This window comes from Acartia tonsa, chromosome 4 (genome assembly GCF_053477335.1).
Source record: "Acartia tonsa isolate MP-2025a chromosome 4, ASM5347733v1, whole genome shotgun sequence".
Classification (NCBI taxonomy): Eukaryota; Metazoa; Arthropoda; class Copepoda; order Calanoida; family Acartiidae; genus Acartia; species Acartia tonsa.
In genome coordinates this window covers 17,389,737-17,409,597 of record NC_137263.1, presented here as the reverse complement: position 1 = coordinate 17,409,597, position 19,861 = coordinate 17,389,737, and the positions used below count along the sequence as shown (strand labels likewise).

The window sequence follows — 19,861 nt, the reverse complement described above, 5'->3', positions numbered from 1 at the left end:
CAAAACTTAGTTTGTGCTCTCCTGTGTTTGTTGTCAAATAGATAGAGAGATAATAATAAAGTTATATACGGAGAGATGGAAAATATTAGGCAATGTCCCTTCAACCGTTAACGAATCACCCCCCCCCCCCCCTCTAGATTTATTTAGAAAAAACAAAAAAAATTGTGAGGAGGAGGGGGGCTGTCAAAATGTAAATTATAAAAACATTTGTTTAGTTATGTTTAGGTTAGGTTATGTTAGTTACAGGTTTAGAGCTCCGCATGGGTTATGCATACAGAAAACGTTATATTATCAATGAAACAAGAAATGTTAAGCCGTAATCAAAACATTGCCTTGACCTTCGCTCTACAAACTTTTTTTGATGCAATGGAAAGAACTCTTTGACTCCTGTTTCTGTCTTCTTAACTTCCATAATTTCTAATTTAGAAAAAAAATTAAAGGGTGAGAAGTGTGCTTCTGTAACACTTTGAGGGAAAGTTCTAAAAATATACAAACAAACATACAAACAAATGTATAAATAAGACAATCTAAGTTTTATCAAAAAGTTTTATTATCAAAGATTTAATTTTAACATAAAGACAATATAATTAAAACTTTTTCAGAAAACAGTTTCATATTCTGTATGTTATTTTTTTCTAAGGACCAGTTGAACAATAAAAATGTTTATTTTAACGGATGTAGAATATACGTGGATATTATAGCAGGGGAAAAAATGTCGTCAATTTCTGTTGCTACCATGGAAATCATTTATTGGTCAGTTCGTTCATCCAGTAGTTAGGGGGAGGGTTCGTTATATTTGCCAGCTACAAGTTTCGCTTTATTAGAGTACATGATAATCTATTGTAAGATATCTATGATAATAAACCCATTTCTAGATTAGATCCAATGATGTTTATAGAATAATTTTGTACAAAAAATAAAACACTTAAAAACCATACAATTTCAAATTTAAACCTTTATTGATAAGTCTTTTACTAGGTTTATCTAATTTTCGGTTCATTAAGATAAAGACCGGTTAAATTAAATTGAAAATTGCAGCAGTATGTTGTGTGAGTAGTCGGTTTAGATGTATCCCAATATGAAATAACTAGCGGACCAAAGTTAATTATACTAACAAGGGACTACACATATCTTTCTTATCTGCTCTGCATAATAGCCAGGTCCAAAATTTCAACTTTGGATTTTCTTGTGTTGAGCCAAGAAACTACTTCAGGGCTTCAAAAATTAGTGAAATAAAGGGAGTTTATTACATTGGTTTTCCCTCTTAATCTAGTAATATTGATAAAAACATATTTTTAAAGTTATATTTTTGAATAGAGTTGTTTTTATTTGCTTTTTAGCTTGAGTTGCCAATTTAAAAATATTTTTCAAAACTATCAAAGTAAGTCTTTTTAGCATGTAGAAGAAATATTGAACAGGCCTACAGTATAATTATATTGTATATGGTTGTAGTAAGGCATGGTAGAAGAAAAGAATTTGAATATTAACTTGTGTGCAAGTATCAAGGGAGGAGTATAAATATCATTATAAAGGAGGTGCAAATTCCCCAGGCGAATCTTATTTTACACCCGCAGAACACATCAGGCATTAGTGAATAACTAATGGATATATTATTACTTGGATGTTGCACCAGTTTTTTATGTACTCTAATAAAGTAAAACTTGCAGCTGTCTAAAAATAACAATCCCCCCCTTTACCCCCTTTACCACATTCTATAATTTCCTACTGAATCAACGAACTGTCCAATAAATAAGGTCCATATTAGCAAGCTAAATTGACGACAAATTTTCCGATGTCAATATATCCACATATATCCTATATCTATTGAATACAATCAACTAATTAGCATAGGAAAAATATACACCCATTACCTTCTGTTTTTTTGAGTATTTTACTTTATGAGACAGAAAGTATAGATTTAATGAAAGGAATAAAAGCTTGAATTGTATAAAATTATCTGGGCAAAAGGGATTGTTAAACATAATTAGAGAAATACTATTTTTATATTAACTTGCTTTATTGTCCTTGAAAGCATAAAAAATCAAATCAAGTTGTTGTAAAATTGCCATAATCAACATGTTTTAAGTTGACTTTCAGAAATTTTTAAAAAGATTACTAAGTTGCTAGATTTTACCAACCCTCAAAGCTAACCGTCCTGTACAGACGGACGGATGGACGTACTCATACTAAATGTAGAAAATAATATTAGTATAAAATCTATTAAATCCATTCTTCTAGCCTAAATATTCAAGTGTATGAGCATAAAATGTTTATAGGAGAGACCTTGGAAATCCAATAAAATGGTTCATTGCTTTCCAGGATCTGTATTGCCATCAAAGCTAAAACTTTCAACACTTGAATGAGCTCCAAAGGAAAATTACTTTGATTGAGTGAAAAGAAGTGAAGGGGGCGGGGGGGAGGGGAGCATAGAAAGAAAAAGAAACTGTAGTACAGAAAGGGAAGAAATAGGAAATAAAAAAGAATAAAATATTTTTATGAAAATGAGACAATTTGAAGCAATTTTTTTGTCATTAATTTATTAAAGACATAAAAAACATATAATAAATAGGTTTATTATAAATGAGTAAAAACTTTTTTTGGATCAATTGTTATTAAGAGTCTTCAAATCCTTGTACAAAAAATCTGTAAAGAGAAAACATTTTGTGATAACCGAGAATTTACCTTTTTTTGGGGTGATTGATTGGTGTTAAGAAAGAGCAAGCAGGGGTGGGATATTGAACTTTCATAATTCTGTTCTCTCATTCGTTGGATCAAGAACGTTGGGGACTCGATTGTGTCAAACAATCTAGCTGTGTCAAAATTTAACCAACTTATAATCATCATTAGGGGTTAACCTGAATTGGAGTGTACATCAATTTATCAACCATTGTCTTATTCCTTAAGATCCACGAGTAAGAGTAAATTTCCGTGTGTATTAACCCTGTAAAATCACAAGGCAATATTATATGAAATTTAATATAAACTTGCTGATATTCAAATGAAATAATTAATAATGTCGGCACTAAATATTAATCTATTAAAACAATGCATAAAGTCCTCCATTGATAAAAATTAGCACAATTTTATTTCTTCTATATAAATAAAAGTTTATATTTTGTAATTTGTAAAGGTAGAAAATTGAAGGTAAAAAAAAATAATCTAAAATGTAAAAATAATCTGAGTACTTTTTTTCTAGTTTGTTAAGTAGAGTAAGAGAAGGGTTTGTGAGAGAAAAATGGCTTTGAGGTATGAGAGAGAATAAGAAAGATAGAAAGGGAGGTAAAAAAGAGGGATAGAGTGAAAGAGAGGGAGTTGTAATCAAAGTTTGTAAAGTTGTGATAAGATGGATTGTGCCTAATTGCATCCACTGCTCAGGACACACACTCACCCAGGGATGAGGTAGGATGAATTGTGCCTAATTGCATCCACTGCTAAGGACACACACTCACCCAGGGATGAGGGAGGATGTATTGTGCCTAATTACATCCACTGCTCAGGACACACACACACACAGGGATGAGGGAGGATGGATTGTGCCTAATTATATCCACTGCTCAGGACACACACACACACTCACACACACAGGGATGAGGGAGGATGGATTGTGCCTAATTACATCCACTGCTCAGGACACACACACACACACCAAGGGACGAGGGAGGATGGATTGTGCCTAATTGCATCCACTGCCCAGGACACAAACACACACATCCAGAGATGAGGGAGGATGGATTGTGCCTAATTGCATCCACTGCTCAGGACACACACACACCCAGGGATGAGGGAGGATGTATTGTGCCTAATTACATCCACTGCTCAGGACACACACACACACACAGGGATGAGGGAGGATGTATTGTGCCTAATTACATCCACTGCTCAGGACACACACACACACAGGGATGAGGGAGGATGTATTGTGCCTAATTACATCCACTGCTCAGGACACACACACACACAGGGATGAGGGAGGATGTATTGTGCCTAATTACATCCACTGCTCAGGACACACACACACACAGGGATGAGGGAGGATGGATTGTGCCTAATTACATCCACTGCTCAGGACACACACACCCAGGGATGAGGGAGGATGGATTGTGCCTAATTACATCCACTGCTCAGGACACACACACACACAGGGATGAGGGAGGATGTATTGTGCCTAATTACATCCACTGCTCAGGACACACACACACACAGGGAAGAGGGAGGATGTATTGTGCCTAATTACATCCACTGCTCAGGACACACACACACACAGGGATGAGGGAGGATGGATTGTGTCTAATTACATCCACTGCTCAGGACACACCCAGGAACAAGGGGGGATGGATTGTGCCAAATTAAACCCATTATAACCATGTATTATAATGTTTGCCTTATACTTTTATTAAACTAGCGGCTACCCCCTAGATCCCTCAAGGGACAAGGTAGATACATTTTTCTGATTCCCAATTATATTGTTCTAGAAAAAATGTACACTCCCTTTTCCCTGTAGTTTATAAGCAATCAAGGATAAATGTATAATTAAATTTCCACTTTCAGATGTTTGCCTGTATTAACCAAAGGCTATATTTACAGACTCCCAATGAATGTAAAGATAATATATTCCAATGTATTTAATTCTAAAGGTTAGATTCTAAAAGTTCTTAAACAAAACAGCATTTCTAAAACTTAATTTAATATTTAAAGTAATTTTTATAGTTTTTGTATTAATTGTAAACATACATTAGTAATAGTTAAAAATCTTATAGTAGATATAGGATATACCTGGATATTTTGACAAGGTTGCTGACAAGTACATTACTTGTGGGTCAGTTCGGAAAGGAGGGGGATGGAGAAAATGGAGTGGATTAGGATGTATCGTTATTTTAGCCAGCTACAAGTTACACTTTATTAGAGTACATAATAATCTGGTACAAGATCCAAGTAATAATAAATCCAATACTTTTATATATTTTATTTTTTTAAAATCATGAAACAAAACAGAAATATGCAAAAATATTATGTGACTGTGTAAAAAAGAATGACAAAATAGCAAGGCACAATATTTATGTTGTTAATATTATGCAAAAATTCTGTTTATAAAAACTAAGAAAGAAAAACTTGCTTGTCACTGCCTCAATACAGTGAGTATGAAACATAAATATAAAATTGTTCTTAAGTTAGTGAGGAACTTATGCAGATTACTAAGAGATTATTCCACTGTCCATCTATATAAATTCAAAATACAAAAAGTCCTGTATTCTCAAAGGCTCAAAAGGCCATTCCAAAATCATAAATATCCAGTGTTGTTGATTTGAAATGATTTGTATAAGCTTTTTAATTTATTTGCCTCCCCAAAATCTTTTAACTGAAACTTTTATGACAAAGTAAAATGAATTATCTAGAAAAAATTAAAATAAAAGATATTTTGATTTTAAAAGTAAGAGCTGTATTTAAAAATAAAAAAGTATAAAATCATTCTGAATAAACATGAAACTTATTATTTCATCTTAAGTAGATGAAAATGTCCTCAATTTTTACGATTTAAACAAAACTACTTTGTCCAACAGAGTGCTGTTATAATCAAGTATTTGCAAGCCAGCCTTGCATTATTCTCTAATCAAACTTATTTTTCAAGTTTAAAGTCATCTTCTAGCCCCAGTGACGTTTGCTACTTTTAGGTGCATAGATGTATATGTATTTAGTAGGATGTTTCAAATTTATCTGATATTATGAATTTTGTTCGCTTACTTATTTCTAAGATGCTCATTAATCAATATAATCAATAATACAAAAATATAAATATTTATAAAGGTTTAAAATCAGATTAAGATTAGATTATTATTATAAACCATTTCTTATAAAAAATTATGTTTAGCTACATCTAGCGTTAAGTTTGAACTACATAAATCGCTATCTGCCATTTAAAAAATCAATTTAAAGGTTTTCTTAAAGTTTTTGAATTATCATCTTTTAAAAGGAAATTTTTCAGTATATCCAAAAGTCCAAGATTTTGTAAACACTCTAATGTATATATGTATGTATGTATTCCCTGATACAGTTACAATATTGGAGAGAAAGGCAACTTTGCCCCAAGGTTATACATATTGGGATCCTATAAAACTCACAAAAGTATCCAAACTTTTAAGGTCAATATCTACAATGTGAAGTAGATTTAATTTTTGTTGTTGGTTGTTGTTGTTGTCAGTGACACTTGAACTTGAAATGAGATGTATCTCAAATTCGCATGATAAACAGGGAGAGAGGGGGAAGGACATTTGGCTGTTTATTACACTAGTCCCTAAAGTTTTATAGAAACCTTTTCTGATTATTTGGCTTAACAAGGGTACTTTTATTGAATTTAGATTTATTGAGTGTCCAAACGTTTCAAAACTGCAAAAACCAAAATCCCTTTTTGGAAACCTTACAAAGATTTTAAATTTTTTTAAATGTGAAAAAATGAAAAAAATTAATAATCTAATTAGTTACTTAGATAGGATTATACTATTTTGCATTTCTTAAAATGATAATGATTACTTTTGAGAGAGAGTAAATATGCATGTAGCAAATTCATATTATATCGAAAGAAAAATGATGTTGTACTTGTAATGTAGTAATTTAATAAAGTAAAAGAAAAATAACTGTATATTAAAACATCCAAGTCGCTACAAAAGAGCAGGACGCAATTTGCTAGCAGACAAAATGGTCCCCACCATTGGGACCAGGTAGTTGTCTAGTTTATAAATATACTAGCGGCTACGCCCCTAGAGGCCTCTAGTGGCACTTTAAATGTTGTTGTTTGTTAAAGTTAATTTTTTTTGTACGATACCACCTTATTTGACGTTGAAGTCTCCTCTAAATTTGAAATGTTTTTGATTTTTTTGTCATTTCTCTTGGGAGGGTGGTGGTACCCTCCCCCAAAATAGTTATAAACCTTCCCAGGACTTATGAGAAGCTACCCTGTTAAGGAGAACCCGATCGGTTCAGCGGTTAGCGAGATCCTTCGGTACAGACACACAGACAGACACACAGACATCCTGTTACTTTAGTATAAGGATACATTTTATGTAATATACACTCTCTAAAATGTGGCTTTACAAATAAAACAAAATATTATTTCAGGATGTTTTGAACACTTACTGTTGGATTCACTCCACATATACGATACCCAGTGCCTTCTGGAAGCGGATTGGTTTTGACGTGGCCCATCCGGGCGTAGACAAAACTCAGGTGAGTCCCAGTCAGAGATAGATTCAATGATTTTCAGGGTGTAGTTAGAATGTGATTAATGCTCGGATTGAAATTAACGGGAGGGATGTTCACGGTAAAATATTGCTGAACAACGACTCCTAAAAGACTAGAAAGGCTGAGTAGAAAAACGGCTAAACATATACATGTATGTCCTTATCGATCATGAAATAATCGATTCTAGCAGCATTTTATCATAAACTGTACCAGAAGTATAGAATTAAATGAAATTAAACATAACGAACCTAGTAAAAGTGTCTGACTCTGATTATGACGTAAAAAAAATAGCGAAAGAGAGGCCAGTATATACTGTAATTGACCAATGGTAAAATTTATTGTGGCCTCTCATTGGCTAATTTTTTTTACGTCATAATCAGAGTCAGACACTTTTACTATGTTCAACATACCGTGCTTTGCTTAGCTCTCAGCCACCATCTGGTTATTGTTTGACAACTGCTCATTTTGGGTTGGGTAGTATATTTAAAACACGAGTTAGTAGACAAAAAGGATATATTATAACAGCTAAATGGCTGCTACACAGACCAGAGGTGGATTCTTTAAAAAAATTAAGGTCGCTGCTCGCTGGTGAGGCAAAATTGTTTTCGTAAAAAATCCTCCAAAATCATATGAAAAATCTACAAAAATTACACAAAATCTTATGTTAATAACCTTTTTATGAATTTATTTAATTTTTTAAAGATTTTTTTTATGCGATTTTGAAAGATTTTTCACAAAAATAATTTTGCCCCACCAGCGAGCAGCGACCCTATTTTTTAAGAATCCACCTCTGGTAAATAGTGTAGTTAAACTTACTGTATAAATTTAACTTTTTATAAAAAATGTTAATTTGCTGAAATATTTAAATGAAGCAAACAAATTGAAGTTTCCAACAGCTGCCACAAACTTTACCTAATCAGTCTTTGACAAGTTAACAAAAATGATGTCAGAATGTTTATAGTACTTTCCCTATGTATATGCAGGGATCTAAAGGGATAAGACAATGGCTGATAAATTGATGTACATCCCCAATAATGATACACAAAATTACCCCTTCTGTAGATTACAAATAGTGGTTAAAACGATTGGATACTCAACTAATTGAACCAACAAATCATTAAAATCCCCTATGTTGTTAAGCCAACGATTAAGAAAACGTTATTATTGAACTTTAGTGACGAGTACAATAAATAGCCCAATGTCCCCTCCATCCCTGATATATAAATAAATGTTTATTTAGAGGGGGATAAAGTTGGAGTAATTTCAGCCCCCAAAGTTTAAAGTTTGTCTGACAGTTTAAACACCAGTATTGTCCAAATACCATCAATTTTTAGATCAACTGTGGCAGCTTGTGCATTCAAATCATTGACACTTTTTAAATTTGTCACTTTATTTTCCACTGCAGTGGTGCAAGAGTGTATATAGGGCTTATTTGAAAGGTGAAAAAGGATTTTGCAGTTTTATTATTGACATTTAAATTCTTTTGGTTACAATAAATAGTTGTTGTTGATGGTGTCGATATTTTAAGTGTGCAGTTGGTTAATCATAATTTAAAAGGCAAGTCCCTTCATTTGCCTGTCCCTATGTATCTCTGATGATATCTACTTAACCTAACCTAACCTAACCTAACCTACTATAAGCATTAAAAATACGTTGTTTCTTCAAAAATTCGTTTTGGTTCAAATCTATATGAGTAAAACCGCGCCAATACTTTATTTATCAGGGAGGGAGTGGACATTGGACTGTTGAATGTATTAGTACCCACAGTTCTACATGAACGGTTTCTTATTCGTTGGCATAACAACTTTGGGGACTTTTAATGAATTTTGATTGGTTGGTAGGTTTAGTGTCCAAACGTTTCAACCATTAATTGTAATCTATAGAAGGGGTAATTTTGTGTATCTTAATTAGGGATGTACATAAATTTATCCACCATTGTCTTATCCCTTTATATTTCTGGTTGTTATTAAACTTTGGGAAACAGTCCCTTTTGTGGCTCCGCCCATTAAGGGGCGATGCATCGTATTTTTAAAATGGCTTTTTATAGGTTATTTTAGGTTAGGTTAGGTTATATTGGGTTAGGTGATTGCACCACAGGGTTAGAGCCCCCCGCAGGGGCTAGAAATAGTAGAAAAGCTAATGTGAAAAAAAACAAAGAATCGCCCCTTAAGGAGCGTTGCCACGAAAGGGACTATACCCAAATTTTGCTTAATTATAAATTGTCACGAAGTTAATAAAATAATGTTTAGGATCCTCTGGAAAGAAGATATCACAAATACTACCAGTGGGTCTGTTTCTGTTTATTTTTTCAGGTATTTTAAATTTTTTAAAATTGATACTTGCCTTACTAGCGCGGATACACCCCTAGCAGCCTCAAGGGACACTCGATGGAAGAAGGGGGGGGGGGGGAAGTCGAGCATCAACTTTCAATTATAGTTTTTAAAAGAAAAGGTTAAGTTTTTTTGGGGCAGAGGGTGAGATTTTCTTAGTTTTCTTTTGGAAGGTAGCCATCTCAAAATAGTTATAGATGTTCCCTGGGCCTATCGGTTCACCGGTTAGCGAGATCCGTCGCTATATATATATATATACAGACGGACATCCTGTAGCTTTTGGATATTAGATCTAGTAGGGCCAAACAGACAACCAACTCTTGGATTGCTCGACTTTTGTCTGGAATTCCTTAAATAATTATAAATGCGTAGAATAAAATGGATTTAAAATAAAAAAATACTGCAATGCTTTCTTAAAGATTCCACGAAGATTAATTTGAACTAAATGGTAAGCGAAATTGTTGATAATTAAAGTCAAGTTAAGATGGTTGCGTGTGATAGTGTTCATAACCAAAACCCATTTTATTTTTCTTTAAATCAGGGGGCCAGGGGGGTAGGCCGTCACACGAAACTAACTAATTATGCGTGGATTTATTGATGTGTAGAATATACGTAGAAATTATGACAGGGGAAAAATTGTCATCCTTTTAGCTTGCTAATATGGACATCACTAATTGGTAAGGTTGTTCATCCAGTAGGAGGGGAGGGTTGAGGTAAAGGGAAGTAGAAGGCTATTTTACAAGAGTATATAATAATCTGGTGTAAAATCCAAATAATAATAGATCCATCTATCAACCAGGTTTCGTAGTCTTTACCCCTCTATTCGGCAAAATTTTAGCAGAGACTCCTAAAGGTTGGGAATCAGCCCCTATCACAAAAAGGGCATTTCCTACTTAACAATCCTCTTCATCCAATAAGTTTTACAATAAATAGCAACAATTTGTATTTTTTTCATAAACTTATTGGAACAATTTATACGCAGAGTCAACCATTATTTTGCAAACACTCACACTCACACATACACACATACACTTACACACACTCACACACAAATAACTACATGAAGAGTACAAATAGCCCCCAGGTTTCGTGCAAAGCTGTAAGAAAGAAGAAATCGTTTCCATTTATTTCATTTAATGGCAAAAAGATTTGAGTTTACTGGTTGTGGTGTGTAAAATTGAAAGAGTGGTTCAGGGGAATACTTAATACATACGTGCAGAAAACTGGAGGGCTTGGTAGCCGCCAAATTTAAAAGCTATTTAATTGTTAACTTTGGCTGCTTAACAATTGTTATGAGCTGTTAGTTGATGAAAAAAGCTGTCGCGATACAAATTTTGATATTCAATCACCATATCATTAAGATTATGCGCCTGGTATGCAATTGTTGATTTTTATTGATTAGAGTTTTAGGGCAATTTTTGTCGACCACTTTGTAAAATAAGGGCTGCTGCGGCTGAACCCTAATTCAAGTTTAGCTAGAAAATATAATTCCCATGACATAAATATAAATAAATATATTTTTTTTTTGCATATTTCTACGTTTGATTGGCACAGATATGAATAATATAATATCAATTTCGCATTTTCATATTCAATTAAATTCTCTTTTTAGACAACTTTTCCTCGCTACTACGATAATGGGCATACTTTTTTTTTTTTTTTGGGGGGGGGGGGTTATAGTGTCAACACTCAACAATCCATTAGCATTGAAATTGGGTAAGCCTACCTCTTAGAAATGGACAATCCATTCTTCAAATAACACCAGTAAAGTCGACCATACAGCATTAGAAAAACGTGATCTATGACGTCATTCTACGACCTTTTTTTGACTATAGTCATTTGTTGATAAAAAAGAGTGCCTTGCTTTCTGTGTCTGATTGTATTATGGCAAGTAATGTCTTGCAATCACTAAAATTGCAACCACCCCCCCCCCCCCCCTCCCTCTTCAACTCACAACAAAACAGATATTGGCTTTTTTCTCCTCCATTAGCCTCAATACCAACTCTTGTTTGGGAGGAACCCTGTTTTATCAGGAACGTTTTGCTGACATACAATTTGTCGACAAAAGTGTCAAAAAAGGAATGGTCGTTCATCATGCCTGTCTGGGGTAAATTATATCAACAACCATTGGACTGTTTCGGTTCTAATTTTTATAGAAAACTTAATCTAATAGTTCATGGTTTTTTTGGGATGGGGAGGGCTGAGCTGCTAATAACTTTGACAAATTTGTCATAACTTTTGATTTTGCTTGTAATTACGTGGGCATTATAACCAACATTGACCATTAAGCCCATATTTTCACAATTATAATAGTATGACTACAGAACCAAGTACCAGTAAATTCTGTACCTGTACAATTATACTGTAAATGCTTCTAATCAATTCTAAAGAAAAATCTTGGTGCCTTTACATAAAGTGCTTGTTGAGTATTGATACCCCCCCCCCCCCATTTTTTAAAAGGACTCTCCACAGAAAAATCAACTTTGGATTTTTGAAAATCTAACCTGAAATTATTATTCTCTGTTCAATTTTAGGCATTTTTTGTTTTTGTGGCATCGCGATCGAAGCCCTTTGAAATTTTTTACCTCCTTTAAGTGAATCCTCCCGCCATTTAATTTGTGCTGCTTTAGTGATTTTTAGCTTCTATTTTTGCCGCCGTTGCCGTATTCATCGCCCTTCTCCGCTGCTACTCCGCTATTCATCGCTTTTTAATACATGCTCCCCTCTCCCTTGTTCAGAAATTAAATGGAGGCTGGGGGTGTTGTGTATAGCTACGTACGCAATGTATAGCGGAGTAGCGGCGGAGAAAGGCGATGAATGCGGCAACTGCGGCAAAAGATGGTTATATTTGGCGGAGGCGAACACAAAATGAAGGCGGCAGGATTGTCCAGTCAAGGAAGAGGATAAATCGTAGAGCGGCCGGTTGCAATGGAGCAAATGTTCTTTAGCGGCGAACATATATTGAGTGGAGGAAAGTGTAGTATATATTGTTATAGCGGCAGTACAAATAGGCGGCGGACAAAATTTTCAAAGGGCTTCGATCGCGATGCCACAAAAACAAAAAAGGCCTAAAATTGAACAGAGAATAATAGTTTCAGGTTAGATTTTCAAAAATCCAAAGTTGATTTTTCTGTGGAGAGTCCTTTTAAAAAGTCAAAGTGAAATAGATATGAGGTGTTTGTGTGTTTCCTATGACTACACCATGCAGGGCCCAATATAACCAAACCTAACCTGACCTAAAGTAATAACAAACAAACGAAAAACTTACCCATTCCCATTATTTTCAATTTATTTAAAAAATAAGGGATGGGGAGGGGGGGGGGGGTATGAGAGCTCAACAACAAGCACTTTGTGTGAAGCGCCAAAATCTTTATACACAGATATTTAGAAATCGTGCTTTTCTACATTTTCTATCTACGGTAAAGTTCAGACATGTTAGAATCGTTCTATCGATTCTAAGCCTTATGCAAGAATACCAATTAGGTACAATATGGAAAAAAATATTGATGTACATTTCATAATCAATTTTTGATTATGCCTAAAATTTAAGGCAAATCTTTGATAAATAATTTTTTGTTTTTCTCAAGGAAAAGACAATGGCCAATAAATTGATGTACATCCACAATGATGATACACAAAATCAATATTTTTTAGATTACAATCAGTGGCTGAAACGTTTGTAAACTCAACTAAATGAAATAACCAATAAAAATTTAATTAAAGTCTCCAGAGCAGTTAAGCCAATGAATAAGACTTTGGTTACTAGTGTCATAAACAGCCCAATGTCCCCTCCCCACCTGGTTTTTCTAGTGCTGATTTGTTTAACTTTTATGGATTTTTTAAACCTTGTTGAATTAAAGAGACTTAAGTTTGTTATCTTGACCCAATTTTATTTCTCCACTATTTTCCCAGTCAATTTAAGATTAATTTCAAATACTTGTTTTTAAACAAATTTTTATAACTGTAATATTATACTTACGGTTAAGTTATTTTCGTGTTTCATTACAATTGGCTATATCATTAAAAATATAATAAGTATAAATTTATTATTAAAGAATAGTAACGCAGCTACAATAGTTATACTTATGGTCTGTCTGTCTCGTGTAATTTTCTTGATTTTGACTGGTTTTCTTTTTAAGTGCATTGCGAAGTACTCTCTAATTCGAAATTTTCGTCTGTCCGTCCGTTTGTAAGATATTTTATACCATTAATTATCTATATAGTATATAATTTACTTGGCCCGTCGGTCTATCGGTCATTCTACAAAAGACCAATGAAGTTTGAAAAAGGTTTTGTGATTTTTTTATATCTAACTAATTCTATATAACACTGGATATCTGTCCTATATACAACTTTATCCGTTGGTCACTTCATCCACAAATACATCCACATCTCCACTTCTTATGGATGTTGTCAATCTTTGTTTTTCTGTTCACTTCATTTAATACTTCAGTTAAAAAATATTACCCCATCCCCTCTTCTCATACTGGATGAACGAACTGATCAATAAGAGAGTATCATGTAAGAAACCTAATCTGACGACAATTTTTCCCCTGTAATAATATCTACGTATGTTAAACATCAATTATTGTATTAATTTATTTAGGCTATCCTGTTCTACATCCCCCGCTGGTTGTGGAAGAACTGGGAGGCTGGCAAGGTGGCCGCCCTCAGGATGGATCTCAACCTGGGCATCATATCTGATGTGGAAAAGAAACTGAAAAAGAAGTTGTTGATTGATTACCTGTACTCGAACCTGAAACACCACAACTTCTGGGCGTATAGATACTTTTTCTGTGAATTTCTAGCTCTATTAAATGTTTCAGGTAAAATTAATTTTTCCATTTTCGATTTTTTATAAATTTTTTTATAATGACCCTTAAAATGTCTAAAACTGTGGTCTCAAAAGAGTTGGTCCCTGTGCTTGGCAAACTTTTCCTCTGATAGTTTAATACAATTTATTGACAACTTAAAATTATATTTACTAATACAATAGTATTAGTACAATAAATATGAAAGTCTAGAAAATCATTGACTAATTGAAATGCAGTGTAAGAACAAGCCATCCACATTATGATTTATAAAGTTACCACGTTTTTGGTACGATAAGGCAGTTATTTTTATTACATCCACGTGTAACATATCTGCTATTAATAGTTTATTTTAATAGGATAAAACTTAGGTTTGGTAAATTCCTTTTTTTTAAAAAGATGATCGGATTATCGAGTGGGTGTGTGACCATCTAGTGTAATACATCTATTACTATTACGCTTATGTTTCATGTAACAAGAAAGCAAAGTAAAAAATTATATTGAAAAAGATGGAGCACATGTCAACCAAGGGCGTGCACGAGAAATTTTGCTTGGACAAGGGAATAGTTTTTTCTCGCGTCGTATTGCAAACAGCTTTCCGCGGATATAAAATGTACAATTATAAGATTAAAACCATTATTTTTTAGCTGTGAAATGCCGAAGGCACGGGCTAAAAAAACTGGTTTTAATCTAAAGATTGTAAATTTTCATATTCTTAGAAAACTGGTTATAATTAGATGCTAGTCATAATTATTTCGTATGGATGAGAACCGGTTCTAATCCACCGGATATTAATCGGTTTCGAATGAATACGAGAAAATCCTTTTGAAATTTATTAAACTGCACTTTTTCTTCAGGGTAGGGAGGAGGGCAACACCTTTAACCTGCCACCCCCTTATGTGCACGTCTATATATTGTCAGTTCTGAATCAAGTTAATCAATCATATTTTTAAATATTTTTTTTTCCTGGAAATATGAAACTTTTTATGTTATAAAATGTTGAGGAGTAAACTCTAAAAACGGAAATTAAATCTGCCAAGTTTTTTTTATGTTGTTACAAAAAAACTTAATTAGAATTTAAAATTTAGTTTTATATGTATGCATACTTTGTAAATATAAATTTGTACATAAAACAGATCAAATGCTATTTTTTAGTCAAATAAAGCCTATTCAATTCAAGGTATAATCATAAAAGTCATTTATCACATCGTATTAGAGACAGCTTTCCGCGGAAATTAAAACGAAAAATTATACGATTAAAACCAGTTTTGTTTGACCCAAGGTCTATAATACGATGCTATACATGATTTTTCAGTATGGCTGAGAACTGGTTCCAATCCAGCGGATATCAATCAGTTTCGAAGCCATACTGGAATATGCTTACTTAATATCTATGTTCATAAAACAGAAAACAAATTCCTTGAAATATTTAATAGAAGTTTTTATCAGAAATTCTTTCTTATCAAATATAAATGTATATTGACCCAGGGAGAGAGGGGACATTTGGCGGTTTATTATTCAATAGCCTAACAACTTTGAAGACTTTATTAAGTTTTGATTAATTGGTTCATTAAGTAGAGTGTCCAAATATTTCAACACCTAATTGTAATCTAAAAAAGGTGTAATTTTGTGTATTACAAATGGGGATGTACATCAATTCATCGGCCATTGTTTAATCCCTTTAGATCCCTGATCCCACAGGAATCAAAACACACACACACAAATAATAAACTTTCCTTTTAAGAAGTAAGAAAAAAGGAAAACAATGATAAATAACTAATTACTCCACTTAAGAAATGAAGAAAATAAGATAAAAACTTAATTGAACTAGTAATGCACTTATTTGTAACAAGGATGACAACATCCATAAAAGCGAAGCACTGAAACGGTAGGACAAACGGACATTATCACTTATATAGTGTCAGAACTGAATAATCAGAATATAAATGTATAAGAGTCGAAGCAAAATTGTAAGTAAATTTGTTGAAAAACTGCTTTATACAGGATAATGTTTATGGACACATACAAATTTGTTGTTAAAAAAGTAAAAAAATCAACATGTTTAAAATGGACGTACGGAAAGTTTGGTAATGATTAAAGAGTTGCTATGCTTTTTAAATCGTACCTAACTACTAAAGGAATCACCATGCAAAATTTGAAATCGATATGACAATTCTAACATGCCTAAATTAAAGAAAAAGCTATCCGTTACGGACGGACGGACGTACGGACGGACCGACCCTAATTATAGAAAAGCTTCGCTTTTAACAAGGATATCATACATTCAAAGTCACAAAAAATAAATTGACACGAGGTTGACAATTCCTATTGTATGTAATTGCAATGAATGTAAAATATTCGTGGATATTATGACAGGGGAACAATTGACTACGATTGTCTATTGATTGGTAATTCATTCATTTAATAAGAGGGGAGGGTATAAGGCAAAAAGAGAGGAAGGGGTGAATCGTTGTATTATCCCGCTGCGTGTTTCACTTAATTAGAGAACATGAAAATTTGGTGTAATATCCAAGTAAATAATAAATCTATTGTAATTGCAGTTAAAAAAATTTAATTATTACTTATCAAATTCTTAATTAATTTTTCCCGAGTATATCTTTTTTTGTTACTTGAAACAGTTATTCATTATCACTTTACAAGGAAGCTTTATAGTGTGAATACATTATTCATGATAGTTAACAAAAGTTTTCCTAGAAAATGTAACATAAAATTCCTTTTTATAATCTGAACTTTTGTAACAACTTTGATATATATTTTTCACGTATGAAAAACAAAAACAAAAAATAATTTAATAAAGAATTAAAACCTTTAAGTAAAAAGAAAAAATATCAATAAAGTTTTTAATGTATATATCTTGTATATAAACAAACTAAATAAACATAAAGTTTAGGTTAATTTTAAAAAAACCAAAGAAAAGCTGAAAGAGAAATTTTTTAAAACTCCAATTTGATATGGAAAATCAAAAGCAAAATTCGAGCTAAAGTTACACTTTTGCAAGTTGAATTATAGAATGATCAGGGAGGGAGGGGGCATTGGGCTGTTTATGAAACTAGTCCCCAAAGTTTTATAATATCATTTTCCTATTCGTTTGGCTTAACAACTTTGGGGACTTTAATTTTGAATGGTTGGTTCATTAATATGAGTGTCTAAATACTTTAAACACTAATTGTAATCTATAGAAGAGGTAATTTTGTGTATCTTCTTTGGGAATATTTATCAATTTACCGGTTATTGTCTTATCCCTTTGGATCCCTGTAGAAAGATAGTACTTTGTTTTTAAAATATTTAAAAAATTTACCAAATTATAAATAATTTTTATTAAGTTTTATAATTTTTTGCAAAAAAAAGCAATTGTATTGTAGAGAAAGGATCAATTAGTTTACAGTGGTTTCTTGATAAAAAATTCACCATTTAGTTTCATTAATTATGGAACCTCTAGGTTTATCCAAGGGCTCGGCAGCCGCGCGTCAGCCGCATGTAAGCCTCATTTAAAATCGTCATATAATAACTTTAAAAATTCAACTGGATGTCAAAATATGATCCTAAAAAGACAATTCATATTACGAATAAAGTAATTTTTTAGTAGTTTTAAATTTGAGGCTTTGCCTTGGATGATATGCGGCTGACAAGCCTTGGTTTATTTAGTATGGTGTGTGTTTGTGTAAGTGGGTATCATTATATTTGACCTCAAGGTCACTCTAAAAATCGATCCACTGCACCGTTAAGAAATTAAGTAAAATAAGAATAACCAGAACATATGTGTATGTACAGTACAATGTACATTGTACATATGATTATTTTTTGTATCTTTTATGAGAATAAAATGTTTTATTTATTATGAATAAAAGATACCTATTAATATTACGTAATGATAAAAATTTACACATTTTTTTTACACAAAAATAATAAATTAATTAATAAAATAATTAAGTTTATAAATACTATAATTTTTATAAATATTTTGTTTTTTTTTTCCAATCCCCGGCAAACATTAGAGCTTATCTGCGTGGCAGATCTTACAATATACAATAAATTAATGTACATTCCAAATGATGATAAACAAAACTACCCGTTCTAGAGGTTAAAATTATTGGTTGAAAATTTTACACCCTATCAATAATTAAAAAAAGTTCCCAAAGTTTTGGATGACAATCAGGATAAAACTTGTGGTACCATTACAATTTACATTCAAATGTCCCCTCCCTCCCTCCTTGCCATGCGGAAATTACTTATTCCGCTTTAATCATACCTCATGTTTTCTTTCTATTGCAGGACAAATGTTTCTGTTGGACAGATTCTTTGACGGCACATTCTTTACCTACGGTATAGAGGTCATGTCATTTGCAGACAGAGATCAGGAGGACAGAATAGATCCAATGATTTATGTTTTCCCGAGGTAAGATAATCAGTTAGGCCTACAAACCTCCACAACTATACGTAGAGCAATAGAATTAGAGAGTGTAGCGTTTTCCGCTCGTTGCAGGGCTGGGAAGTTTTGGCTCTGATTTTAACTTTATTGGTGCAATATTATCATAATAAGCTTTTTTTGTCTATAGCAATTATTTTCCTTTTTACAACTAAAATTGAAAGTAAATAGTGTCTTGAACCTGCTACCAGTTAAGGCTAGAAACATGTGTTTAAAGTAAGTTGAGGGGAAGGGGTTGTTTTGGGTTCCATTCTTCTGTTGAAGGGATACAAGTTAGATTATCTTTACAACTTTCGTAAATTACTGCAAAAATATAGGTGATATTGTTCATTCCATAAAGGTTAAATTTCCGAATTAAATATATAATAATAGACTACCCGATATATTTATACGAACTTGAGTTCATTTACCTAACTTATATAAGACTATTATCATCCTAACCACTTTATCTTAGCTGTAATATCTTGGTGTAATATTATTATCTTCATATCACCACCTTTTATCTTATAAAAGTATATTATTATCTACTTACTTAATATTAAGTAAAATTATGTTTATTTCTTGTAGGTTCTGGGAAGATTTATAACTATAGTGGGGGCGTAGCCATAAGTATTAGATAAATTAAAAGGCTTAGAACTTTTATGAGGGTAAAAATGACCTCTAAAATGCTTCTCGAATAAGTTGAAATCCAAGAAAATAAATCTAATGGAAGAATCATAAAAACGAACAAATATTATTCTGTTAGTTATGAATTATAAAATAAGTATAGTTTATAAGACAGTGACATCAATAAAAGTTTGTCACATACTTAATAGTTTGTCATAGTTAAAAACTTTACATTTATATTTCCTTTCAAGAAAAAATCTTTTAGTTTATAAAAATCTTTAGAAAATGTATATGTACTATTGTTAGATTTCATTGACAGGTTTTAGGCTATTTTTCTGATAATTTAAAATTTTAAATTTTTTTTATATTCTAGACTAAAGCTACTAGAGAGTAAGTAACCATTATTCTAATGAGAAAATTGGATTTTTTGGCAT

The 19,861-nt window shown here is 32.6% G+C and overlaps 1 protein-coding gene across 1 annotated transcript in view; it reads left to right on the top strand.

The window, feature by feature from the left end:
- LOC145317983 (innexin shaking-B-like) overlaps positions 1-19,861 on the top strand; it is a 106,345-nt gene that overhangs the window by 53,330 nt on the left and 33,154 nt on the right. Inside the window, exons 5-8 of the mRNA XM_080159278.1 lie at positions 7,111-7,218; positions 9,483-9,545; positions 14,170-14,389; positions 18,668-18,791. Coding sequence (XP_080015404.1) covers positions 7,111-7,218; positions 9,483-9,545; positions 14,170-14,389; positions 18,668-18,791 — 515 coding nt within the window. The remainder of the gene's footprint in view (positions 1-7,110; positions 7,219-9,482; positions 9,546-14,169; positions 14,390-18,667; positions 18,792-19,861) is intronic.